Below are 25880 nucleotides of genomic sequence, written 5' to 3' on the forward strand. Positions count from 1 at the left end.
CCCCTCCCTTTAACGTAAAACTCTTCCTTCTAGTACAGGCTCTAAGGGGGCACAATGACTGTGTTTCTTCTTCAATGCCCTGCTCCTGACTTATCCCACAAACAATAGCAATGTTTATCAAATTCTAGGAGCCAAGAAAAAGTGAAAATGTCATTAAAAAATTTTACTTGGTAGGCATTATTTTGGAAAAAGTATAAACCTCTACAGTTAAGCTAAATCAGCAAACTTGCTCTATAGTTGAAATGGGCAAGACAGTCTTAGAAACATGTTTTTTTTAAAAAAAACAGAAAAGCATGAAGTCATATGGGGAAAACACAATACACACACACAGTCACTGATAGGAAAATAATTTTATTTAGATTCTTGTTTTTAAAAACGTAGCTTTCACATATAAATTTATACTTAAAGATTACAGTGTATATTTACCAAAAGGAACATCCCTGAAGGATGGCCAGACTTAGTTCACTGAGTGGGCACAGGGAAGCTCACTCCATAGGGAGCTCAAGTGGAAGTGCTTTCTTTAATCTTTCACAATGGCACCTCCCTGTTCCTCAACCCGGCCAACATGACCCGTGGCCACTAAGACACCTACAGCCATCACTTTGGGGCAACAGCATTTCACTAATGGGAACAGAAAACATCTCTAGAAATGAAAGCACAAAGCTCAATGATCCAGATATCCCACAACAATCATTATTTATCTGCAGCAACAATATGACAGGTGTATTTATATAGTTCAAATATTTTTGTAATGAGGGTTCAAGAACACAAAATTCATTTAATAATTAAATGAGAAAGATTATTTTTTCCATATTACAAATGCCTCTATACTAAAAGGCCTAGGGGAAAGACCCATTCAAACCTGGGCTTTCCTTTTCCAATAAAATGTTTGGCACAACCTTTCAGCTGTTGTGAGATAAACAGCTGAGAGGTTTCAGGAAGTGGGCCCATTACACTTCTGCCTGGCTTCAACACAGTACACACAAGAGCTGTCAACAAGCTTGGCAGACTCAGGTCTACCTGTGCAGCATAAAGTTCCAGGAGAGTTAATGTGATGGGGAAAAGAGGTCTGGATGAAGCAGATCTCCTATAGCCACAGCTTAACTTTGTCATTTTCTCATGGAAAATAAATTCAATGGTTGCCCAGAAGTCAATGGAATTCTGATCTCTAGAGTGAAAGTTGGATACTTTGATACCAACATCACAGGTCAAAGGGGAAGGAGACAAAGATGACCAGGGATGCTTTCTAGGTTACTTTTGGTTTCACACTTTGTGAACTACTTTAAGGAGAATCGGTGTGTTAGCAACCACGGCATCCATAAACCTTGGCCTTTAGAAAGGAGTGCTGGGGCAAATGAATGTGCCCCAAATCCAGTTTTAAAATACAGACTTCCTGCAATTATGACATAATACTGTGCAGCAAATTAGGAATTGCACACTGCTCCTATGTCTGGTTAAAGCCTTGTCTCAGCTTAGAGAGTCACAGGGTGACCTCTAAGCAGTTGTCTGTGGCTAAAACCAGGCACTTTCATCGCACTTGGGCCAGAGCAGTGATGTGGACATCATCACCCAATGGAGGAAACACAGGGCCCCACAGCTTTGGTGCAGTGCAGGTTTTGTCTCCCTTAAATTTCAGCTGCTTTCCCTATTTCTGAGTTTACTAATGAAATAAACTAGTGATCAGGAATCTCTGTGAAAATCCTCTGGTTGGGTGGCAAAGTGCATGTCCCTGCAGGCCACCAACCTGACTGTAGGAAAACAGAACGGTACACTTTGTATCAAGTAAATGGTTGCTCAACTGGAAGATCATTTCCTAGGAATCCAGAGGCCTGGCTGTTAACCACATGGAGGAATGCTGGGACTGGACTTTAAAGAGAGCCTGGGCCCCAAATGTCATCAGTCTTCTTAAACTTACCATTTTCTGGTGGTCTTTTCTCTGGCCTCCTAGCTCTTGAATGTCTAAGCACACGTCCCCAGGGACCAATGTAAACATTATTCAATAGACCTCAGCTTTTAAAAGAAACACAGCTTGTTATATAGTGTTTGACATTCCAGTGCAGGCAGTATCTAAGCGTCACTTTCCCTCGCTCATGAGTACCGGTTTACAAAGGAACACATACAGGATACTTGATAAAACTGTGGCTGAAAAGACCATTTGAGTGCCAGTCAGCTGGTCCTATCCTGCAGCAAGCTGGCAAACCAGGACTATGACAAGAGAGTCACAACAGAGCACAAATTCTCTGCGAATCTGGAGAGTCCATACAAACCACTGTTCCCACTTAGCCCCTTGGGTCACACTTTGATATGGGAGAGCATTTCTACCTCTTGCATCAACCTGTGTTCTCCTTGTTTTGGACGGGGCTTTCTCCAGAGGGTTCAAGAGTTTCCTCAGGGGGAAGGGAGCTGTCTCTTCCAGTCCTAACATCAGAATATTTCAAAGCACAAGAGGAGTCCACGAACATGTTAGGGATGTTGCTGCCAAAGTAGATCTTACTGTTAGAAGCAATGGCCTGATACTTCTTGAGTTCCAGATACTCCGGGGTCAGTTTGTGCTGTGTGGGGCAAACAAGATCAAAGGAGTTAGAAAAGTCTGGTGCGATAGCCATCTCTTTTCTCTAACACCATTTCTCCAGCTGCTCTGCTGAGGAACATGATCCAACTTGGAATGTTTGCCAGTGATCCTATTTCACTGTGGAGTGTGCTATCCTCCTAACAGCTAAGTCCTTAACTAAAATTCCTTTAACAAGCTCCCATCTTAAGGCAGGTTAAGCTGTATGTTTTAAAAAATAGTTGGGGATTAAATAATACATATTTCTTTTGTGGTTTATTAAATACTTTAGATGCATTTTCTATTTCATGTAGCTTTCCTCTATCAGAACTGACAGAGTACTTCTACTGATTCTTTTGAGAGAGGTACACAAGTCACCAACTCAGTATTAGGGCTTCCAAGTAAAAGCCTAGGTTCACAATTGTATAACTAGATGTTTTAGTGACTCAATTTCTTTGACCAAATTTGAGAATTGGAAGTATGTCAAGCAATCACCTAATCTAGCATCTTGCCTTTATCTAGAAGTTGACTGTTTAATCATCTGTGGTAAGATGGCTGTTTGTCAACCACCAGAACTGCTTCTACCAACATTTAATTTTTGAAACATATCTTAGGTTGACCTCAAACTTGCTTGAAGCTAAGGATGACCTTGAACTTTTAGTATTCCTGATTTTACCACCAGATTACTGGGAGTCCAGACGTCTGTCACCACACCCAGGTTTAAGTGGTGTTGGGAGACCAAATCTAGAACCCAGCACAATAGCCAAGCACCCTGCCACACTAAGAGTGTTAATAGGCAGGGCTAGAGGGTGGGTGTTTGTTTTCTCCCTCTGTTGGGGGAGGGCACAGGATGTCGAAAATGCTGTGGTATATTTTGTCAGCCTCAGTATGTTACTGGAGTCACAGAATCTCTGCCCATCTGTGTTCCAAAGACCTCCCCTCTTTGAGGCTGCTTTCCCCAAATTCCCCCGCATCTTTCCCTCTTCATCTATCCAGCCTGTCTGAACATTCTCCTTTTTCCTGTGTTGCTTTTGTTTTAATCTTTACTCTTGTTCAGCTTGCAACAGAAGGGTTATCTGGGTCCACAGTACACAAGTGCTGGCGTATGCTTGCCCAGCTCTTCCTCTCGTCCTGCCCAGCAGCTCTCCAGCCACCTGTGCATCATGTGACTTCTGCCTGGGTCAATGTGTGTGTGGGTATGTGTGCATGATTTGTCACAAAGAGGAGACCTGAGATAGAATCTCAAAGCATTGTTGTCCTGGGGCCTAATGATCTTGGGTTCTCAGTGCATGTACCAGGAAATTAAATGGGATGAGTATTTGGTGTGGCTTGCATCTGTTAATTTTAAACCTTGTTTCTTCTTTTTTACTTCACTGAAGATTTCTGTTTTTGTCTTCCTTGGAAAAAGGTTGTTCTTGTTTGATGCAAAAAAAGAATGAAAACAACAAAATAACCCTAAAACCAACCAAACTAACTTCACTCTGGGAGACCCTGGTTCTCAATGTTCAACATGTACAATACATGACACTGACTAGGAAAAAAAAGAAAAAGTATCTCGCCCCCAAACTGCAAGTATGTCTCTGATGGGAAATCCTCTTCTAAGTTCAGTTTCTATCCTAAAAAGCTACCTATCAGGAAAGCTAGTTTAAATGAGTTTCCCTCTTTTCCTGTCATTCTCTCAAAAAATCTTCAATTTTTCAGAGCCCCTACTTACAGGACAAACGAACAGTTTTGTGACATATGACCTGTGCTTATGCATCTGCTTATCTTTATTCCAGCTCGTTGTTTTTATAAATTCCCCACCCCCAACCAATGGGTACATTGGTCTTGCTAAATAACTGGTTGATGATGGGTTGGCCACTACCTTTTTCTGACACTGACTACAATTACTTCTACTGCAGTAGAGCCCATGAAAAGCAAATGCAAACCAGTCGCTGGGGAAGTGGCATGCGAAGCAGTCACCTTGTTTGAGGTGGCGTATTTGTGCGCAGCATAATACTCGGCATCTGCTTTCGCCTTCTCTCGGGCCAGGAATGCAGCATCTAGCAAATAAGAGTCATGACAAGCTTGAGACAAAGCGAACTGTCACTCTACTTCCTTATCTGGGTAAGAGTACCTTTTATACTGCTTAATATTTCAATTGTTGGTCTACTTTAAGTTATAATATTAACAATTTTTAAAATCTCAATCCTCAGGACAGCTCCTTTTCAAGGAGAATATGTTCATCATTGTTAAATAACAACTTTTTCAGTTCATTCATTTTCTGCTCTAAGTGGTTGCTTTTGCTTCTATCTCCCTCCAACTTCCCATCACCCAAAGCCTTAGCCTCCATCCAGGCAGGGTTCAGACAAAATAACCACATCTAAACATAAAATCTCCACTCTATTTATTGCATTATTTGCATCCTCACCAAATTTAATCTGAAATCAGTTAGTACAGAGAGATAAACAGTTGTATATAAGTATCCTCTAGACTGTAATCTATCAAAGAGCATCAACATTAGCATATGCAAGGCTCTGAGTTCAATAGCAAACACATCACTATGTGATTACACAGTTTCAGATTTTCATTTACAACAGGACCATATCTTTTCCCCAGCTAACTTGTTATTACTGCTGACATGTGACAAACTGGTGGTGGTTAAGTTTATTATTTTGAACATTAAAAAATTATTTTAAAGTGTGTGTGTGTGTGTGTGTGTGTGTGTGTGTGTGTGTGCCCATGAGAACAGTGCCTCTAGAGGCCAGAAGAAGGCATGTCATCTCTGGAGCTGCAGTTACAGACAACTGAGGACTACCTGACATGTGTGCATCTGCAAAATTAGTATGTGTCTTTAACCAATGAGCTATCTCCCCTGCCCTTACCGTGCACATTTTATTTTTTTTTCATTTTATTTTATGTATATGGTATTTTACCTGCATGGATCTCTGTGTATAAAAGAAGGTGTTGGATTGCCCTGGGACTGAAATTTTAAACAGTTGTGAGCTACCACGTAGGTCTGGGGATTGAACCTGATCCTCTAGAAGAACAGTCAGTGCTCTTAATCACTGAGCCATCTCTCCAGATCCTTGTTTGATTTCTCAAAAAATTTTGAGGAATTCTTATACTTCATCAGAGACTAAAGTGAGAGTTTTAGTCTCCATTATAAGAAAGGAAATGAAAGGTTGAGCTACTAGAGTCACAGCCTAAAGAAAGAGCTAGATTATAAAGTGTTTTGTTTGTTTGTTTGTTGTCTAAAGTATCAGGCTAGCTACTTCTTGCAGACCAGAATACCCTACAGCTTTCCCCCACAAGACAATAAAGAACTGGTTCTGAGGCAGAGAGGCAGTCCAGGACACTCAGAACTTCAGCCTTACCTTCAATCTCAGAAATGCGCTTTTCAGTTTCTTTCTCCATCACCTTCTGTTGAAACCGAATTTTTGCCACTTGTGCAATCTTCTCTGCCTCTATAACATAACAAAGAAACATACTCAGAATCAGCAGTACATGGTCTAACATTAATTACATGTGGCTTTATGGCTAACAGTTTCCGAGGTTTTATCTGTTCTAGAAATAACTCAAGAGAGGAGGAATTCCTTTCTTTCTCTAATGTCCTATGTTGGTAGTTCAAGCTTTGTGGGAAGGTTACAAAAGGTTAACAGTTTCAGTCTTCTATGAGACTATAAAGCAATGGTTCACAAACTAATGGTAAAAAAATAACGGCACAAAAATGGAGCAATACAAACCCATGGCAACACAAGACAACCATATAAAGTGGCATGAGAAAACAGGATAATGGAAATTAAACCAAGAAGATATTCTGTAGGAAATAATGGACATGAGCTAGTAGGGATAAGCCAGAAAACATAACAAAAGATACATAAATATAAATGAAAAAACTACAGAGAGAATACAGAGCCAGACAAGAGAAAACAATAAAGCCTGTGCTGTAAGCTAAACAGTCAAGTTTTAATATATTCTAGGATCTACTAGTAAGTTGCCATCAAGAATATGACATAAGGAAAAGAATATCAAATGAATAGTCTTACTGATGTAAAGATAAAGCGGAAATTAGTCACTTAAGGAAACAAGTGTTCACAGTGAGCACAGCAGCTGCCACATCCAAGTACACATAGGAAAACTAAATACTTTTAGTTAAACCTTTGTCCAAACCAAAGCCCCCAGGACCAAAGAAAGACTAATTACACTTGAAATTCTATCACTGTAATTCTTTAAAAAACACTCTCAATTTTCCTTTCAGCCAAAGATGATGAGGACATGTGATTCTCTATGGTCACAGGTTTCTCATCTGAAGATCCAACCAAACACAGATTGAATATACTCAGAAATTTTTAAAAATGTGTGTACTGAACATGAACATTTTTTTCTTGTCACCATTCCCTGAATGATGGCAACTCTTCATATAGTACTTTAGTTTTAACAGGTATAAGTAACCTAGATATGATGTAAAGAATATGACAGAATGTACCTAAATTAGATGAAGCACATTTCATTTTCTTAAATACCCGTAGACCATGGTGTGGAACCCCAAAGGTTCCAAGAAATACTTTAACATACTTCATCTCTAACTTCTGGCAAAGATCATGTAACAGAGAGAAAAATTCCAAATAGTTTCATTTTTTTTTTCAGGAGGCAGTATCCTTTAAAATTATCCCAGAACCCAGCAGAGAGAGAATCAATCTGTATTACACTAACTTAAAAAAACACCCTACGGGCTGGACATTTAACAATAGGCACAAGCTCAAGATCCAATACTCTCCATTACACGGGAAGAAACCAAGGAAAAGGGTGACCAGACTTGGAGCTTCAGAAAAGTAGGAGTAGACAAATGAAAAAAATTCCTTTAAGTAACACCTTAAACTGTTACACAAAACATAACAAATTTGTCTTTAAATGCACAGCAAGTTTATAAGACGGAATGAAAGTCTTCAAGTGGCACAGCTAAAGAAGAGCTGAGGTTGTACGGCAGCAGTTCTGGAGCGGTTATTCACCCACCACAGAGAGAAGCACTTGGGCAATGCTCCACACAGGACTAGACAAGGCCTTGCACATCCCAACTCACTTGAATAAAGCCAGGACCTCTAGAGGCTTCAACTCGAGAGAAGCGAGCACTAAAGAACTCTACCTGCTAGCCTCACGAGAACTGGAGAACTGAACAGAGCTACTTTAAAAAAGTAGGAGGATTTTAAAAGCAGAATAACTACCCAAAAAGAATCACTGGTTTGGTGGCAAGTTTGTAATCACATTCAAGAGGCCAAACAAAAATGTATCACTATTGCCAATATGATAAGAAAAACTAAATTTAGTTTGTTACAGAACTGTAGGCTCAAGTACATCGAGGATGAAAGGAGAGCACTTTTGATTAAGGAAGACTAAACAAGCTTAGCCTTCACCAGAAAAACAAAACAATAAAACAACCAACTAGCAGGGAAAAGTGAACCATCTGAAGCAAAGGGAAAGGTCACACTTTCAAACTGAATGAAATGTTGACTATTAAAAGTCGTTAGTACTGAGGAGAGTAAGCAACGACAAGATAAAAACAACATGAAAACAGACGACAGAGCAACAACAGGTGAGACTGGAGAACAGGGATGAGAATTAAAGCATCTCCAAGTATTTTTCCAGAAGAGGATGGAGAATATTACTTACTTTAGATTTTACTGATTCACATAAACTATACATTTCACAAGTGATGACTAGTTGTACATTCCAGAAACAGAATGTAAACCTTCCAGTCAAGTAAAAGAAAAAAAACGAATAAAGACAACTCACAATGGAAAAAGAAGTTAGAGGAAAAAAATGTGTGGTAAATTGCATATAATTGAGGGATAACATACAAATCTAAATACAGTAGCAACTACAGTAAATATAAAAGGACTAAAACTCACCAGTTAAAAGACAGATTCTCACATTGGATAAGATAACAAAATCCAGCTATATGCTGTTTATAAGAGACATACCTAAAACATAATGACATAGAAGAGTTGAAAGTAAAAGAACGGGAAGATACACCAAGAAATAGCCAAGAGAAATCCAACACAGCTATGTTATCATCAGACAGCGTAAATCTTATGCCACACAATATGTTTAGGGATAAAGAATGCTATTATAAACCAGTAGGAAATCTCCAGAGAAATTAACGATCCTGAATTTAAATGCCCTTCATTAGAGAGACTCAAAGAAAAAATTGTAAGTCATTTTTAAGAAATTTTAACACAATGTTCTCAGTAAACTGATAGTACCAAAAGACAAAAATGAGAAGGACATAGAAGATGCAATCGATCGCCATAGAAACCTGCATCCAACAAATGGGGACTATATAGTCAGCCCTTTCTAAGACAACTAGGGCATTTACAGAAAAAGGCTGCAGAGAAAATTTCAACACAACTCAATCATCCATACAACAGACGTTATCCTTTGGGACACTGAAAATCTCTCAAAACTCACTGAACCAAAAACTAAAGAAGTAATACATATAACTCATGGATTAATAAAGAAATTATAAAGGGAATATCTTAAAGAAAATTGAATACGTATAAGCAAAAGAACCACCACCAAATCCCCCAAGACCAAAGCAGTACTCGAAAGGAAATTTATTCTCCTACATGCTTCCACTAAAAACAAACAAAAAAACAAAAGAAAAAGAAAAAAAGAAAAAACTGAAAGTCAATGAATTAAGCATCTAATGTTAGATTTTTCTTTTTAAAAAATGAACCAATGAGTAAATTCAAAGTATGCAGAAAAAGGAACTAACAAAAATTCACAGAGATAACTGGAAAGAGAGCATAAATCAAGTCAAAACTAAAAAGCAGTTCTATGAAAAATAAGATCAAAACTAATCCAACAAAAAAGAATGTACAACCAAAAAACAGGAAGGTAGACTACAGCGGATGTGTTCAAAGCTACAGTGAATTCTGTAAATCCATTTCCCCATTTGAAGTATTATATGAATAAGACAATTTTCAACAAAAATAACATTTCTAAGCCTTAAAAAGAAATGAATAACGGAATAAATATATGTAATAGAGAAATGAAATTAGGTTGGATGTTACCACAAGTACAAACAAGTAGCACAAACCATATTAAAACAAAATGCTTTATGGGTTCCATGAAACCCATGAAAAGAAACAATACATTTCATATACAAAATGTTCCAAAAATAAGCGCTCTTCAGGTCATCCTGAAGTTGGAAGAAACAGAACACACAACAAAACACAAACTCCTAACCTCAAACAAAATACAAATAAGCAAACACAATAGTTTATAAGAAAAGAAAACTGTAAGTAGATCTCACTTGTAAAAATTAGTAAAAAATTATCAGCAAACCTTATAAGAGATTATGGTGAACCTTCCATATCATGACTGGGTGGGTTCCTTAACAGAGCAACAAGAAAATCCAGTAATATAAGATCTAACAATAGAATCCACCATATTAGTAACTTGAAAATCATATGTTCGATTCAACACACACACACACACAAATAACTTAGTTTTAACAGTAATCTCTTTCTTTTGGTTTGCAGAGGGTTTCTCGCTGTAGCTTTGGAGCCTATTCTGGAACTCATTTTGTAGACCAGGTTGGCCTTAAACTCACATAGATCCACCTGCCTCTGCCTCCCGAGGGCTGGGATTAAATGCGTGTGCCACCACCACCATCTGGCTTTAACAATAATTCTTAATAAGGGCTTTTGGCAAGCAAAGAACAAACAGAAGGAAATGCCATTGAACAGTCAATGTTAAGACAGCAAATGTTGCTGGAACTATTTAGAGATAAAACAAAAGTCCTGCTCCTGTGTATGCTGTATAAAAGGCCATAGCTTAGAGCAGTGAGACAAGAAGAAATGAAGGGTGTGATGTTTATATACAGAAGAAAACAGAATTACTGATATCTAACGACAACATGATTAATCACAGGGAAACCAAAGACGCTGTTAAGAATACTAGCATTTTCAACAAGGCTGCTAACTAAAAACCAACAGGATATCTACCAAAAAAAAAAAAAGTGACAAACTAGAAAAAGTGCCTTTGTAAAAGAGTCTACTTATTACAGAAACAAAAAACTTTAAAAAAGCTACACAGGAATGAATTGCTTCCCCCCCCCCCCTTTGAGTTAGGGTTTCTCTGTGTAGCCCTGTCTGTCCTGAAAGTCGTTTTGTAGACCAGGCTGGCCACAAACTCAGAGCATCTGCCTGCCTCTGCCTCCTGAGTGCTGGGACTAAAGGAGCATGCCCCCACACCCAGCACCAAGGAAACAAATTTCTAATAAATTTCAGGGACTTTAAGGATATTATACCCCTCCCTGCCTTTGCAGCTTTCATGCGTATGTGGGCACGTGTGTGAACACATGAATGTGGGTGCACAGGCACGTGGAGGTCATCTTTGATGACTCTTCCATTTGTTAAGGTTGGGTCTCTAAATGAACCTAGAGCTTGTCTATAAAGCTAGTCTTGCTAGCCAGCCTGCTCTGAGATTCCCCTACTTTATGAGACTGGGATTAAAAGTGATCCACGGAGCCCACTCTAGATTTTCATGTGTTTCTGGTATTCAAAATTGTAGTCTTCAAGCTCACATTTTACACCGAGTCATTTCCCTAATCTTAAATTATGATACTTTTAAAAAGACATTTCTCATAAATAGAAATATGGGATTTGTAAGACTCAGTATCAAATATTTCCATTCTCTCCAAATCAGTGTATATTCAATGCAATTCCAACAAAAATCCCAACAGATTATTTTACGGAATTGAGTTGGTCCTTACAGTTTCATAACTGAATACACAGGGGCTAGTTAGTCCAGGCTAACTTCAGGAATAGTTAAGAATAGTCAACAATTACAACCAACAGGAACAGCTAAGGAAAAAAGTAACAGGGACACTTCAGAATGAGGAGTTAAAACAGAGATCTTAGGATAAAAACAAATTACATGTAATATCTTACTGTATAAAATAAATGGCATTCAAAAAGAGGAAATAATGAATTAATAATCTGAGATAACTTGATTGCCATTTGGAAAAAGTAAAGCCGAATCTCTGTCACACAAAAACAGAAATTTAAATACTTTGAATAAAATTGGTACCTGTGGAGGCAAAAGAACTTGTAAACAAGATAAGGCAGAAACCACATAATTTTTGATGAACTAGACTATATGAAAATCAAATTTATATAACTCAAAGAAAAGATAATTTGCAGTGCATAAATATGGGGAAGGATCATGACTCAAACATAGAAAGAACACCATAAACCAGCTTTAAAAAAGCCGTCAAATAACTGGCTTAAGATACGAAAAGGTTAATACACCTTAGAGGGAAAAGAAACCCAATAAGCAATTTTACCAATAATCAGAGATATTAAAATTGAAAATATGTGTTATACTGTCCACCACTGAACTGACAAAACAAATGTTTGAAGTATGGTAACTCCAAAAGGTGATGAGGACATAGAGAAAGGAGAATTCAGTACAGCAGTACAGAAACCAGAATACAATGCTGAAGACAGACAAGATGGAGGAACCAGGGAGAGTATAGTTTGGCAGCAAGAGCAACCTGAACATATGCACAAACTGTGACTCAGCAATTCTGCTCTGAGGAATGTTCTCTACAACAACCTACCCCAAAATACCTTTTTCTCTTGACTTCCAATCTAGTAGGAACCAATAGATTACAAATTACAACAAAAATGAATTACTAGAAAAGTAAAATTTAAAACATAACATAAAATTATAATCTATAAAATTATTAGATTTAACATTTAAAAAATTAAGTGTGTGAAGATGCTTTAAGATCTTAAATTCTCTCAGTAGTTGGCCTGTTTCATGTGGTTCAGGAAAATAAGCTGGAGACAGGAACTGTCCTATGCCCCCATGCTGAACCACGCTACTCTAGGAAAACTCCTGCATGTGTGCAGAGACACTGAAAAGGACAGCCACACAGCATGCTATAGTAATACAAACTAGAAAGTAACTCTTCAGCAGTTCACCAGAATGAATTATGTTACAAACTGAAAATTAAGTGGGCTACACTTTATTACCTACTGGCTTTGCTTACTTTTAAATTTAAAGACATCTAGATATACAAAGAAGTTTCTGGAATTCTCCACTTCACATAATGCTGTCTTGAATCCCCTCATCAAACAAGAAATTGATTAAAAAAAAAAAAACAGGACAAAGTCACAGTACCTATAGTCAGAGACATTCATCACAAATAAATCCAAGTACCTATAACTGCCCTTTTCCTCTCTGTTTCAGCTTCTTTCTCCACAACCTTCTGTTTCTGTGCAGCTATAAGAAGTTTTGTCTTTTCTGCTTCCCTGCAAAGTAAAACATACAAATCAGAAAGGGTTCTGCCTTTCCCTTCCTCCCTCTTCCCTCTTTCTGGTTCTGGGGATAAAGCACAGTAATATGCAGGTTTGAAAGTGTGGTTCAAACTTCTCGCATGTGACCCTTCTGAACAGGGACAGAGAGGGGGGAGAAGGAGGAAAAAGGAAAAAACAGGAGGGGCGTGAGAGATGGAAGGAGGGAAGGAGAGAACCCATATAACTCATTTGTAGAAATGTTCATATCTAAAGTTTAAGATACCCTGATCCTTGAATAAACAGCACTTCTATTAGCAGCTCAGATTCATAACCGACCTCCCAGCTTGATACTTTATGCATTATACTCTTAAAGTACAGCTCTAAATCAAAGAGGAGAAATAAAACTCTGCACAACCAAAGAGAGACTAGGAACACAAAGGATTCAGGATACACTACAAACAAGTACTACTATTCCCTTGGACACTTGCTATATTCTCTGGTTGTGTGTGTTTTGAGTGTATATATGCACTCACATGCATGTATGTGCCCTGAGGACTGAATTCAGCCTTGTTTATGTCAGGCAAACAAGCACTCTGCCACTCTGCCACAAGTCACATCCCTGGCCCTCATCTATTGTATTCCTGGTTTTTGTAATTATTTTAATTTAGCACCATCTCTTATTTCTTCCCAACAGTTAAAATTTCTAAAGTTGTTTCTTATTTTCATATATACTCTGAGAATATTGCTATTTCAAAGATTGTAAGTATCATCATAAAGAGATCCTCTAAAACACTTATAAACTAATCTTGTGTCAGGTAAGTAACTTCTTTCTAATCAATTCTAGAGACATAAAAAAGAAAGATACCAGCCAGGTGGTGGTGATACATACCTTTAATCCCAGCACTTGAGAGGCAGGTGGATCTCTGTGAGTTTGAGACCAGCCTGGTCTACAGAGTGAGTTTGAGGACAGGCTCCTAAACTACACAGAGAACCCCTGTCTCAAGAAACCAAAAAATAAAAAAAGAAAAAGAAAAAAATAGGGAAGATACCTAGACATCAACTCAGATTCAGGTAAGACCTCCCTACAGGCAATGTGTAAAGACCTAGATTTGATTATCACAAAAACAAAACAAAAAAAAACCCTAAGTTTTATACCAAATAGGTATATACTCGTTTTTTTAAAAAAAATACCTTTAAAAAATATGTATGGGTGTTTTGTCTGCCTTCTTGTCTGTACCAAGTGTTTGCAGTGCCCATAGAGACCTGAAGAGGGCACTAGATTCGCTAGGATTGGAGTCAAAGACAGTGGTGAACCACCATGTGAGTGCTGGGAATTGAACCTGGGGCCTCTAGATGGGCAGTCAGTGCTCTTAACTGCTGAGTCATCTATCCAGCCCCAAGGTTATCTCTTCTTACCATTATAAGGTAACAAAAGGGGCATTCTTTTCAACACTGTTTAATTAATATTTCATTCAAGGCTCCATTCATAATGGTCTGTCAGATACTTTAGGCCTTAGCCAAAGTTTGTTGCCCCATCATTGCAAATGAGACTTTGGGTGACTGCCCAGGTAACCGGTTATCTCTATCATTTCTTGCAACTTTTGGAAGTTGCTTGATTGTACTTCCTATTTACTGGGGTAATATTGTTTCCCTTCTCAGGTCTTTGATGGGATTGAAGACTAGATAGTCATAGTTACTTTCCGCTCATTTTTAATATAAGACCTTAGGATAGAATAACTATTGAAACATTTAGCATATGTTTCTTCTTTGATGTTGTTCATGCTGGTTGTAATTAATTTTTATGTATGTTTTTGCCTCTTCTTTTCCCTGGACAATACTTAGTGTTTGGGTTAAGGCTTCACCCCAGCCCCTGGCATCCATATATCCAAAGAGTCTGGGATGTTTAACTGGAAGCATCACCCCAGCCCCTGGCCTCCATATACCCAAAGAGTCTGGAATATTTGGGTGGAAAATTCCATCCCAAGCCCCCTCCTTTGGGAGTTGCCTCAGTCCAGACTCTACCCCCAAGAAAACCAGCCAAACGATGACCCCTCTTCAGAGATGCTCAAGACCACACCCACAGGGTATTTAAACAGCAACCCAGAGAATAAACACATGGCTTTCTGGTCTTTCTTCCCTGTTTCCTCTCCGGGGGCTGAAATGCCACCCAGGAAAGCTGGTATCCATTAAACCTGGGCTTTTTCTAATTCAGTTTGATTTAGTCTGATTTGGATTATTGTGTTGGCAGAGAGGTTTATCGGGCTGCAAAAAACTTTTTATTTTGTATTTGTTCTTATTGTATATAGTTTTGTATTAGGCTTAGAACTCTCTTATTTAGACAAAAGGGGGAAGTGTTGTAGGAAGGAACTCCTTCAACCAATAGTCTTTAAGATACTGGCCCACTTTGGGCGTGGTCTCCTGTACTATAAGTGCAGATGAAAAGCATGGCCCTTTTTTTCTGCTGGATTTGGCTCCAGTTCCCAGCACACACAGAGGACAGTGGATTGCTTCCCTTACTGTGAGTTTATCCCCAAATAAATAAACCTTTGTTATACTCCATTCCGGGCTATTGTGCAACTCTGATAAAACTATAATTAATCATTTCACAGCAAACTGCATCTCTGACGGCTGTTTTGGAAATGTCCATAAAGAGAAACCTAGTAAGTATTTGCTGGGCATTAAGATACAAAAGGTAACATGACTAACATACAGAAGACAGCTATTTATCCAATCTCAGACCGAGCATTTTCCTTCCACATTTTCCCTAAACTGCTATATTAATATGAAAATAGCTCTAAAGAGAAATAATAGGAGTCCATGCGTGTTACTCACATTAATTCAAAATTTCTTCTTATGGCTTCTGGGATTTTGGGTTTTGTAACACGCACAGCCTAAAAAAAGAAAAAAAAAGGAAAGTCAAATATATATGAAAAATAGTCTTTAAACCAGGCATGGTAGAACACACACATCATCCAGGATGAAAACAAGAGGATCAAGAGGGTGTTCAAGCTCATACTGGGCTACACAGGCAGACCTACCAAAAAACAGCAACTCCCAACAGAGGCAGCAACAAAAGTGTTTAACCATGCCTCCTAAAGATGAGCTCCTCAGATGAGCCTAGAGTAAATGACAACTGTAACACAGCTCCCCACTAATTTGCATAGGGATCCCACTAGCAAATCTACTTACACCAGTTTACTTAAATGGGGTCTAACCACCTTACTCATGGAGGAAATAAACCAGTTAAGTTTTCCTTAGAAGACAGTTTACAAGGCTCTGTAGTTGGATAATTTTGCTTTCCATTTCAAACTTGCAAACCAAAGAAAGAGAAGTCAGTCAAAGGAACAAGGCTGAGGGGTAAATTACGTTAAGAGCATGTGAAAATTCCAGTCGGTATGTACAACTAAATACCATGTCCAGCAAGAAAAAGATCACTGCCAAAAGTTGGAATGTGTTGTACTGGGTGTAAATGCAGCCCAAAGCTGTAGGACAACAGCTCTCAACCTGGCTGTGATGTCTTTAAGGGTTACTTATCAGATATCCTGCATATGAGATACTGTGACTCATAACAGTAGCAACATTATGAAGTAGCAATGAAATAATATCATGGTTGGGGTCACCACAGCATGAAGAACTGCACTAAGGGTAGCAGCAGTTGAGAACACGGCTGTAGTTAATAAATGGCAACCAAGAGCTGGCACTCTTTCTTTCTAGAGTCTCACTTATAACAAAGTTTCCCTGTATTTGTAGACATTCTTTATTGTTGTTCTAATCAAAGTGAACTTTGGCATAATTCGAGTATCTACTTGGAATGTGGTCCTTTAGAAGGCTGACTTCCCTACACTAAGAACTTATCTCTGGAAGCTTTTGCATTTACTAACTAAACATCCTGCACCTGCCACTGATAGATAATGCACGCACATAAGTCAACTGGCTAAATGTTCAAGTAACAAAGCATTTAAGCACATGAAACTTATTTTTTTTAATTTCAAAACTTTCAATTTTTTAAAAAAAGTTTTTACATTTATCGCTGAGTCATTTCACCAGTCCATAACTTTCAACAACTCTTTCTTTCCCAATTCACTCAGGGTTAATTTCTTAACCCTATCTACAGTAAAACAACAAAAACAACAACAAAACTCTATCAGTCTCTAAACTGGTGGTACAGATCAAGTAAAGACTATTTTAAAAGACTACAAAAAATTTGCTTAAGTATTTTATAAAATGGAGGAATTCTCTACTGTTGTAGAAAAAAAATCATAAGGGGATTTCTGTCCCTAAGAAATAGCATCCTGGGTGGGATCCTCAATAAAAACAGAAACAGCATTAGTCACACTTTTGATGACCTAAAAAACCTCCACCTGTGAGGGCTGGAGAGACGTTCAACAGTTAAGAGAGCTAGAGGACCCAGGTTTGATTCACATGGAGACTCAAAACTGGCTAGGAACTTTGGTCCCAGGGCATCCAGAAGTCTTCCTTGTGGTGCAGAGGCATACATGCTGGCAAAACATCCGAATACATAAGTAATTTCTTAATTATAAAAACAAATAACAAACCTTTACACAGCTCTAGAAGAAAACCACTTTATTTCCTCATTTAAAAACAAAACTAAAGGGGCTGGAGAGATGGCTCAGAGGACCGAGGTTCAGTTCCCAGCACCCACATTGCAGTTCACAACTGTCTGTATATAACTCCAGTTCCAGGGGATCTGATGTCCTCACACCAATGCACATAAAAATTATATTTAAGAAACAAACAAACAAACCCTAAAATATCAAACAAACAACACACCTCTCTTCTTTGCTCAACTGTCACCATTTACTGGTAAAAACACCTCAAAAAGAACAGGATGGAGGTAAGCAACTTTTTCATTCTGTTTGTGAAATCTCTTCCAAGTTCCCTACTACTATAATCGGGACATAGAGATCACCAATTGTTTTCTCCAGGGAGGGGCCCAAGAACCTCATGAAAGTTGGCAGCGGCTTTCAAAGAACAAGCACGGAATACTTTGTAACCTGTAAGTATAATTCATCATGTAAAATGAGTGATAAACTCCCAAACTATTGGCTGAGGTTGTTGGATGTATCCTCTCTAACCTAAGGCAGAGGTGGAGAAAATCAAGTATTTGACTGCTCCTGTCTTTGGAGAAGTACAGGTATTTTGGGTTAAGTCACATCTGCCTTGGTGGAATCCTCATTTTATTCTTGCTTAGAGGGCTCAGAGAGATGATCTAAGGCAGTGGTCCTCAACCTCTGGGTTGAGACCCTTTTGGGGCTGCATATCAAATATTTGCATTACTATTCAAAACAGCAAAATTACAGTTATGAAGTAGCAACAAAACAGGGAAATTTTTCAGTGACTTCATGATTGTCAAACACTTTAGCAACAGCTCCTCAAAAATGACCTTGGAGATCCATGTCCCTCAGAGCAGAAGTCACAGCTCCCAGTGAATGGGCTTTTTGCCTGACTTCAGCTCACTGGCTTCAGAAAAATGTCTCCATCCAAAGAACCCCCAATATACCAATAATAGGGAAAGGGGAGCTATTGCTACTTGGATGCCATATACCTTCTGGGAACAAGCGCTTCAGACAAGGCTATTATGGCTCTGATTCAGCCAGGAAAACTGCACGTGACCCAATCCCAATCCTTCTCCTTACTGGAATTGGCTTGATGGGCCTGAACAGTAGGAACAGGTGAAAAGAATATCTTGTCTGGCTCCTAGACAAATCTCCATGGCCAGGATCAACAAAACCCTTTAACGTATTCAAACAGAAAAATGTTTTCCAGACTGGGCAAATGTAGGTAGCTAGTCTTTTGGTGCTAAAGCAGAGCTCGTAAGTCCATGATAGGGATCTTGACCAGAATGACAACCACCTTAACATTGTTCCTATCATGATTTAGGACCATGAAAAGATCTGGTACAGAGATGGCTAAAACAGTGTGACAGTTTCTTTCTTTTACAATAAATTCTATGAGCAAATACAGTTTCTCAAACTTTCCAGTCTGATAAGTCTACCTCTCATCCAAGGCCTACACGCATATTACCCACTGTGATCTTGTTACTCTGGAATGGCTGCTTGGGGGCTTATTGGGGAGGAAAATGGCATGCTAGGCCTCTCTTTAGACCGCCTGGGTTTACCTGGCTCTGCTGGTCTAAAAGGGGTAACTGTAGAGGCAGACAATGAACTAAGTCCTTTTTAGGTACCCATAGGTCACCTAAACCCATGGCAAACCTGGTTGAGCCTGGTCTCAATATTCACAACATAATTCCTACATCTAAGGCTCACGGAGCATTGCAGAAAAGGGGCAGAAAGACTGTAAGAGCCAAAGGACCAGGAAATCTGCTGTGAGATCAAGAATAGTCCAGGGTATCCAGCGTCTTCACTCTCAGTAAGAGAAGGAAATAAAAGGAATACAAACAGGAATACAAGAAGTCACTGTAACTCCAGTCCCAAAGGATCTGACGCCCTCTTCCAGTCTCTGAGGACACCAGGCGCATACATGGTGTACAGACATACATGCAGAAAAAAACACCCATATATATATATACATTAAAACAAAAAACTAAAGCACAGCAAATCACCTAATCAATAACTGGGGTGATAAACTGAATACAGTTCTCATAAGATATCCATCCAACAAATACAGAAAATACACTTTGACAAGGGTACCCACTCTCTTATACCTTTACTTAATATAGTGCTCCAAGTCATACCTTTTTAAAATTAATTTCTTAATTAATTCTTTATTAACGTGCCAATTTTTGTTTTGTTTAGAGACAGGGTTTCTCTATGTAGCAGCCCTGGCTGTCCTGGGACTCATCCTGTAGACACTCTCAAAGCAATCACTGTCCAATGGACAATTCATACTCTGTCACATTTATTTTGTCAAGAACTGTTGTTTAATTCTTACACTTGAGCTCCTTTTTCATGATGTTATTGAAGGCAAGGTATACTTTAATACCGGTTAATAACCATTACTATGTTTAAAAAGAACTCATATTTAGTAGAAATATGAATTTAGTTCTTCATAAGAGCTTTGAATTATCCTCCTAAAATTCACCAGAAAACACCACTCAGCACACTTCTCATTTCCACAGGGACACAAATCAAATTACCACAGTGATTTGATTAAGTAACTGCATAACCAACCACATGGAAGTATTCAACTGGAAGCTCTAAAAACTTCCCCAGAATGTCCCTAGAAATTCCGGAGCTTACCTGGATCGTGAGACCTGGGGCCATGACATTTAAGTCCTTCTGCAGTGCCTGTTTCAGGTTCTCATCTATTTGATCTGTTTTTCAAGTCAAGAACAACAAATCTCATGATATTCGGTTATTTTTAATCAACACCAGAACAGATTCCAGTCTAATTCTTTCTTTTTGTTGTTTTTTTTTGTTTTTCGAGACAGGGTTTCTCTGTGGCTTTGGAGCCTGTCCTGGAACTAGCTCTGTAGACCAGGCTGGTCTCGAACTCACAGAGATCCGCCTGCCTCTGCCTCCCGAGTGCTGGGATTAAAGGCGTGTGCCACCATTGCCCGGCCTCCAGTCTTATTCTTGAACAGAGCTTAAACAACTGACAAATAAAATATATACTAAGTCTAAATGAGATGAATACAAAGCATTTTTCTTCTTAAGAAATTACCTATTAAGAAAGAACTATGATAAACAGCCATTCTAAGTTGATGTTTATTTAGTAAGTTCAATTTAACTTTGGATCAATGTATTTATTGGATAACTTACATTTTTACTGAATTAATAATTATTGGCCAAAAGCAGTTTTTGAATAAATAAATTTAGTTTCTTAATGCATGCCTTATTCCTTTGATAGCTCAGATTGGTCTACATTTACAATCCCCTTTGCTTCCTAGGTGCTGGGATTATAGATATGACATATCTGTGCTATGTATCTTGATTCTCATAATATAATTTTTTAAGTAAATCTTTATCCAAATAACTATATGTCTTTCCTGTTGATTACCACCTTGCTATCACTTTGGATTAAATAAAGGTAAGTTACACCATAAAGAGCCTTAACTTTATTGATCTTACAATGGATGACCTTCTATCACCTCAAGGGTAGTTTCACCATTATTAAAGCAACCAGTGATACGACAAATCAAGGATGCAGCAGCTGTCAATCATCAAAAGCAAACAATTCGTTTAATTATATTTTATTTACTTTGTGTAGAGCCTGGAGATTGAACTGAGGTCATCAGGTTTCATTGCAAGCCCCTTTACTCACTAAGCCATCTTGCCAGCCCCTAGCTGGTAAACTTTAAATTGATTAACTATTCCCATACCTCACTCTGAGAAATAAACTGAGAATTCCAGGAAGGAGAGGTGAACACTAAAGATGACAAACCCAATTCTCTGGTCAGAGATAATTTCATTATCCCAAGTGAAACTTTTACAGGCCTGGGACTGTAGCCCTTTGGAGTCTGGATCTGGACAGGACTCCCAACACCATGCCAGAACTAGTAAAAGGTGCCATACTGCCTATTTATACAGTGTGGTTTGTGCTCAACACTAGTTTTCCTGAGGGAGCCTAGACATTTGTTAAGTAGTTGGCAGAGGGTGTCTATATGATCAACCCCAGTGAAATTTGCTAGGTGCTGAGTGGCTAATGAGCTTGCCCAGCAGTCAATATTTCACATGTGTTTGTACCTTGTTACTAAGGGAGGTAAGCACACCCTGGGTGACTCCACTACCAGAGGATTCTACATGTGGTTTTCTTTTGACTTCATCATTACAACTTTTACTTTTGCTAGTTTTTATCTGTATCCTTTATATGAAATAATCATAGTTGTAAATACAACTACATGCCAGGTCTTGCCTGTCCTCCTAACAAATCCTGAATTCCAAATGCATGGAAGTGGATCTTAAGAAACACCCTTGTCTTAGTGTCTATTGCTGTAATAAAACACCATGACCCAAAGAAACTTGAGAAGGAAAGGGTTATTTCACTTCACTTACAGCCCATTGCTAAGGAAGTCAAGGCAAGGCAAGAACCAGGAGGCAGTAACAGAAGCTGAAGCTCCAGAAGAGCACTGTTTAGTGGTTGGCTCAGTCTGCTTTTATAAAGCACCCAGGACTGTGAGCCCAGGAGTGGCACCACCCATAATGAGCTGTGTACTCCCACATCAACCATCAATCAAGAAAATACTCCATAGGCTCACCCACAGGCCAATCTGGTGGGGACATTTTCTCAACGGAGGTTCCCTTTCCCAAATAACTCTAGTTTGTGTTAAGCTGATATACAACTAGCCAGCTCACTCCCAAACATATACTTCTAAGCTTTAATAAAGTATAGTGAAAACAGAATATAGCGTGTGAAGATTTTCTAATTCCTACCAAGTTATATAAGAAATTATCATTTATGTGGTGTGGTGGTTCAAGCCTTTAATCCCAGCACTTGGAAGGTAGAAGCAGGCTAATCCCTGTAAGTCTGAGGTCAGTCTGGGCTATATAGTAAGACAGTATCTCAGAGAGAGAAAGAGACAGAGAGACAGAGACAGAGAGAGAGAGAGAAGAAAAAAGAAACAAAGAAATTATTACTAACTAAAAACAAAGTAATTTAGAGATGCTTGCTCTATTAAAAATTCAGAGAAAGTGCTCAAATGGCCCAAGGTTTACTAACATTACAGCATTAATATTTAAGTTAAAAATATTCCTAATCATTGTCTACTTATATATTTAAAACAAATTAACACTTACCAAATAATTCTATGTAAACTTCTTGAAGTGTGTGGGCACTGCAAAACTGGTTCAGCTCATGGTGGATTTTATTGAAGATTAAAGTCTTGTCATAATCTGCAGTGTAGTTCCTCACAATGTCAAACACTGAAGGAGAATATAACCCATGTTTGTTTCGCTCAACAATGACCCAAGTATCTTGAAATTCAGCAATAATAAAGTGATATATTATCCATGAGGAAAACTATCAACAAAATAGTAAAAACATAAAGCACAACTCACAAACCTTACACTTCCTGGGCTCAATTTAATACATTTTCTTACATTTACAATATTAACAGAAGACCTCAAATTCCATACTAGGAAGGGACAGATTGTCGATACTAAGGAAGGAATGGCACAGTCAGATGTGTACTGGTGCAGCAGTGTGAAGAGGAACTGAGAAGGAGGAAAGTACAAGCAATTACTGTAAAGCAAAACTGTAGTTAAGAGATAAAGACTGACCAGGCAGTGGTGGCGCACGCCTTTAATCCCAGCACTTGGGAGGCAGAGGCTGGCTGTGTGAGTTCGAGGTCAATCTGGTCTACAAAGCAAGTTCCAGGACAGGCTCCAAAGCTGCACAGAAAAACATCTGTCTCAAAAATCCAAAAAGGAAGAAAAGAGAGAGACCGAACTGAAGAACAGCAAGAGTAAAAGGAAGCTGCTGCAAATATAAACATATGCAATTTAAAATATATAAAAATGTGTAGAATTTTTTAAAAGGTGATTTTTACTGAGCAGACTTTATGGAGATCAGCATTTTAACTACCACAGAACTCAGCTGTGTCACTCCCTGGGTATTCCTGAAGGATCTACTTCAGCTTCCACGCATATTGCTGTGCTATTCACAGCAGTCAGAAGATGGATCTAGACTAGGTGTTCATCAACAGACAAATGGATTTTTTAAAGTGAAGTGTATATAGACAATAAAATTTTATATAGGTGTAAATTCAAATGAAATTTGACATTTTCATGATAGATGGAATTGGAAACTACTATGTTAAGTGAAATAAGCCAGACTCAGAAAGAAAAACACTGCAAATTTTCTCTCATACTTAGAACCTAGATTAATATTATACGTGTGTGTATGTGTGTGGGTGTGTGTGTTAATACAACTAGAAAGATGATCATGAGGGGTGAGGGCGAGATCTAAGGAAGGGGAGAAAGAGCAATGAAAATACACATGACATAAAGAAGGAAGGATTATCTGGAAGAAGGGAACCAGCTGAAGAGACAGGGGACAGGGGAAAAGAGCCATGGAGGAAGGGAGCAAATGAGAATAAAATATGACATGTATGGAAACGTTGGAATGAAATGCACTACTTTATATGTTAACTTAAAAACTCTCAAGCATAGATTTAAAGGCTTAAAGTCTCTGGATACCAGGGAAGGAACTATCGTTTACTAGGCTTTACGTTAGGCAACTTACATACATTGGTGCTTAATTGTCCCCCGCCCTCCACTTTCCACCACAAGAAACTAAGAACCAGGAACTTCCAGAAATATCCCCAAAGGTACATACCAGACCGTGTCAGAACCTCTGTTCTACCTATAAAGCACGCTGCCTTCTGCAAATATTTTCACACTCAAACATTTGCTCCACTGGTCTTCCTACTTAGATATTAGACAGAATTGGATTCTAAGTCATGGTTAATGGAACAGTTGTTGATAAATAACTCCTAAAGACATGGCTTCATCATCTTCCAAATGAAACAGTGATCTAAAAGTATGTCTGTCTGTAAGGAGAGAGCCATCAGCTTTCCTCTTTTTCATTTCTGAATCATAATCCATTCCAGTAATTTGTGATCAGGGAACACAGTCATCTGTTGGTAACTGTGGGGGTAATGGTTTCAAGACCCTACAGAGATACTAAATCTACAGTGTGTAAGTCTCTTATATTAAACTGAGCAGTATCTGCATACAGACTGCATATTCTCCTGTACACTTCATCGTGTCTAGGTGATTACATAATATCTAATGCAATATAATTTACCATATAAATAGTTACTACTCTGTATAGTTTGGGGAAATGATTTTAGTATAGATTCAGCTTTTCCCCTGAGTATATTTGATATGTGCTTGGTTAAACCTGTGAATGCTAAAGCCACAGAAATGGAAGGCTGACTAAAGATGAAAAACCATGATAAAAATAACCTCTGAAAAATGTCATTCAAAACTACTTGACAATAATATACTTGCAACTTTTTACTCTGAAATCTTTCCACTATCTGTGTCTATACAAGTAATGTGAAACTTAACATGATCCTATACTTCAATCATGTCTTCTCAAGTACAATGAAAATACCCTTAGGGCAGAGGCTGCCATCTTCACATTTTTAAAACTCTTGCCAACTCATTCACAAGGATGAAGACCAGACACTCAAAACTTGCAATTAAATTCCTTATGTGAATGCAATGCACTTGAGTGTGTGTACACACATATTCACACACCCACAAACCAATCTCAGGTGTCATTCTTGGGTCTCCCAATCATTAGGCTAGACTGGCTAGCCACTGGACCTCAGGGATCTTCCTGCTTCTGCCGCAGCACTGAACTTAAACATGCACACTACTCTTAGGTGCTGAGGATTGAATTCAGGTCCTCATGCTTGCACACCAACTGAGCCATCTTCCTTCACAGCCCTGTTCTTTAAAGAATATGTATCCTCTTTATCTCTGTGAGTGTTCATCTTTTATCAAGAAAATGCTTTCATTTATAACTTTCAATTATAATTTCAGACTTTCAGATTGCTTTGCAAGTTATGGCAAATCTCAACTAGAAAAGATTTTTCTATACAGACAAATGAGTGTGACCCAGGGCAATTGATCAGTTATAGATCTTTAGGATTCAAGGAAATTCTTCCTCACCATAACTGGACACAATGCCACTTTCTTTTTCTAAAAACACTTGCTTTTAAAAACAGTAAATTCAGAGAGGAGTAGCTCCTAAGATTATTGAAAACTAGGGCTGGAGAGACAACTCAGCAGTTAAAAGCATCGGCTATTCTTCCAGAGGTCCTGAGTTTAATTCCTATCAACCACATGGTGGCTCACAGCCATCAATGGTTAGACTTAATGCCCTCTTCCGATATGCAGGCATAAATGCAAACAGAGCACTCATATATACTTAAAAAAAGATTACTGGAAACTAATTCTGTCCATAACTTGTGACGGGTTTTTACATCTATTTCCTGGAAATATTTTCATCATTATTCTTTCATATTTATCAGTATTCACTGAAGTGGTAAAACTTTAAAAAGTACTTTCCTTCCTCAGTTATAAACACTGTTTATAATTTCACAAACACAG

At 38.4% G+C, this 25880-nt stretch overlaps 1 protein-coding gene across 2 annotated transcripts in view; it reads right to left on the reverse strand.

Annotated features, from left to right (window-relative positions):
* Nucleotides 1-335: 335 nt before the first annotated feature.
* Erlin1 (ER lipid raft associated 1) overlaps nucleotides 336-25880 on the reverse strand; it is a 32712-nt gene continuing 7167 nt past the window's right edge. For both annotated transcript variants that reach the window (XM_075974164.1, XM_075974166.1), the window contains 7 exons: nucleotides 22554-22679; nucleotides 20058-20131; nucleotides 15670-15728; nucleotides 12761-12852; nucleotides 5905-5994; nucleotides 4511-4590; nucleotides 336-2552 (listed from right to left, as the gene is read on the reverse strand). In XM_075974164.1, coding sequence (XP_075830279.1) covers nucleotides 2331-2552; nucleotides 4511-4590; nucleotides 5905-5994; nucleotides 12761-12852; nucleotides 15670-15728; nucleotides 20058-20131; nucleotides 22554-22679 — 743 coding nt within the window. In that variant the 3' untranslated portion in view covers nucleotides 336-2330. The remainder of the gene's footprint in view (nucleotides 2553-4510; nucleotides 4591-5904; nucleotides 5995-12760; nucleotides 12853-15669; nucleotides 15729-20057; nucleotides 20132-22553; nucleotides 22680-25880) is intronic.

This window comes from Microtus pennsylvanicus, chromosome 5, assembly GCF_037038515.1.
Source record: "Microtus pennsylvanicus isolate mMicPen1 chromosome 5, mMicPen1.hap1, whole genome shotgun sequence".
Taxonomy (NCBI): Eukaryota; Metazoa; Chordata; class Mammalia; order Rodentia; family Cricetidae; genus Microtus; species Microtus pennsylvanicus.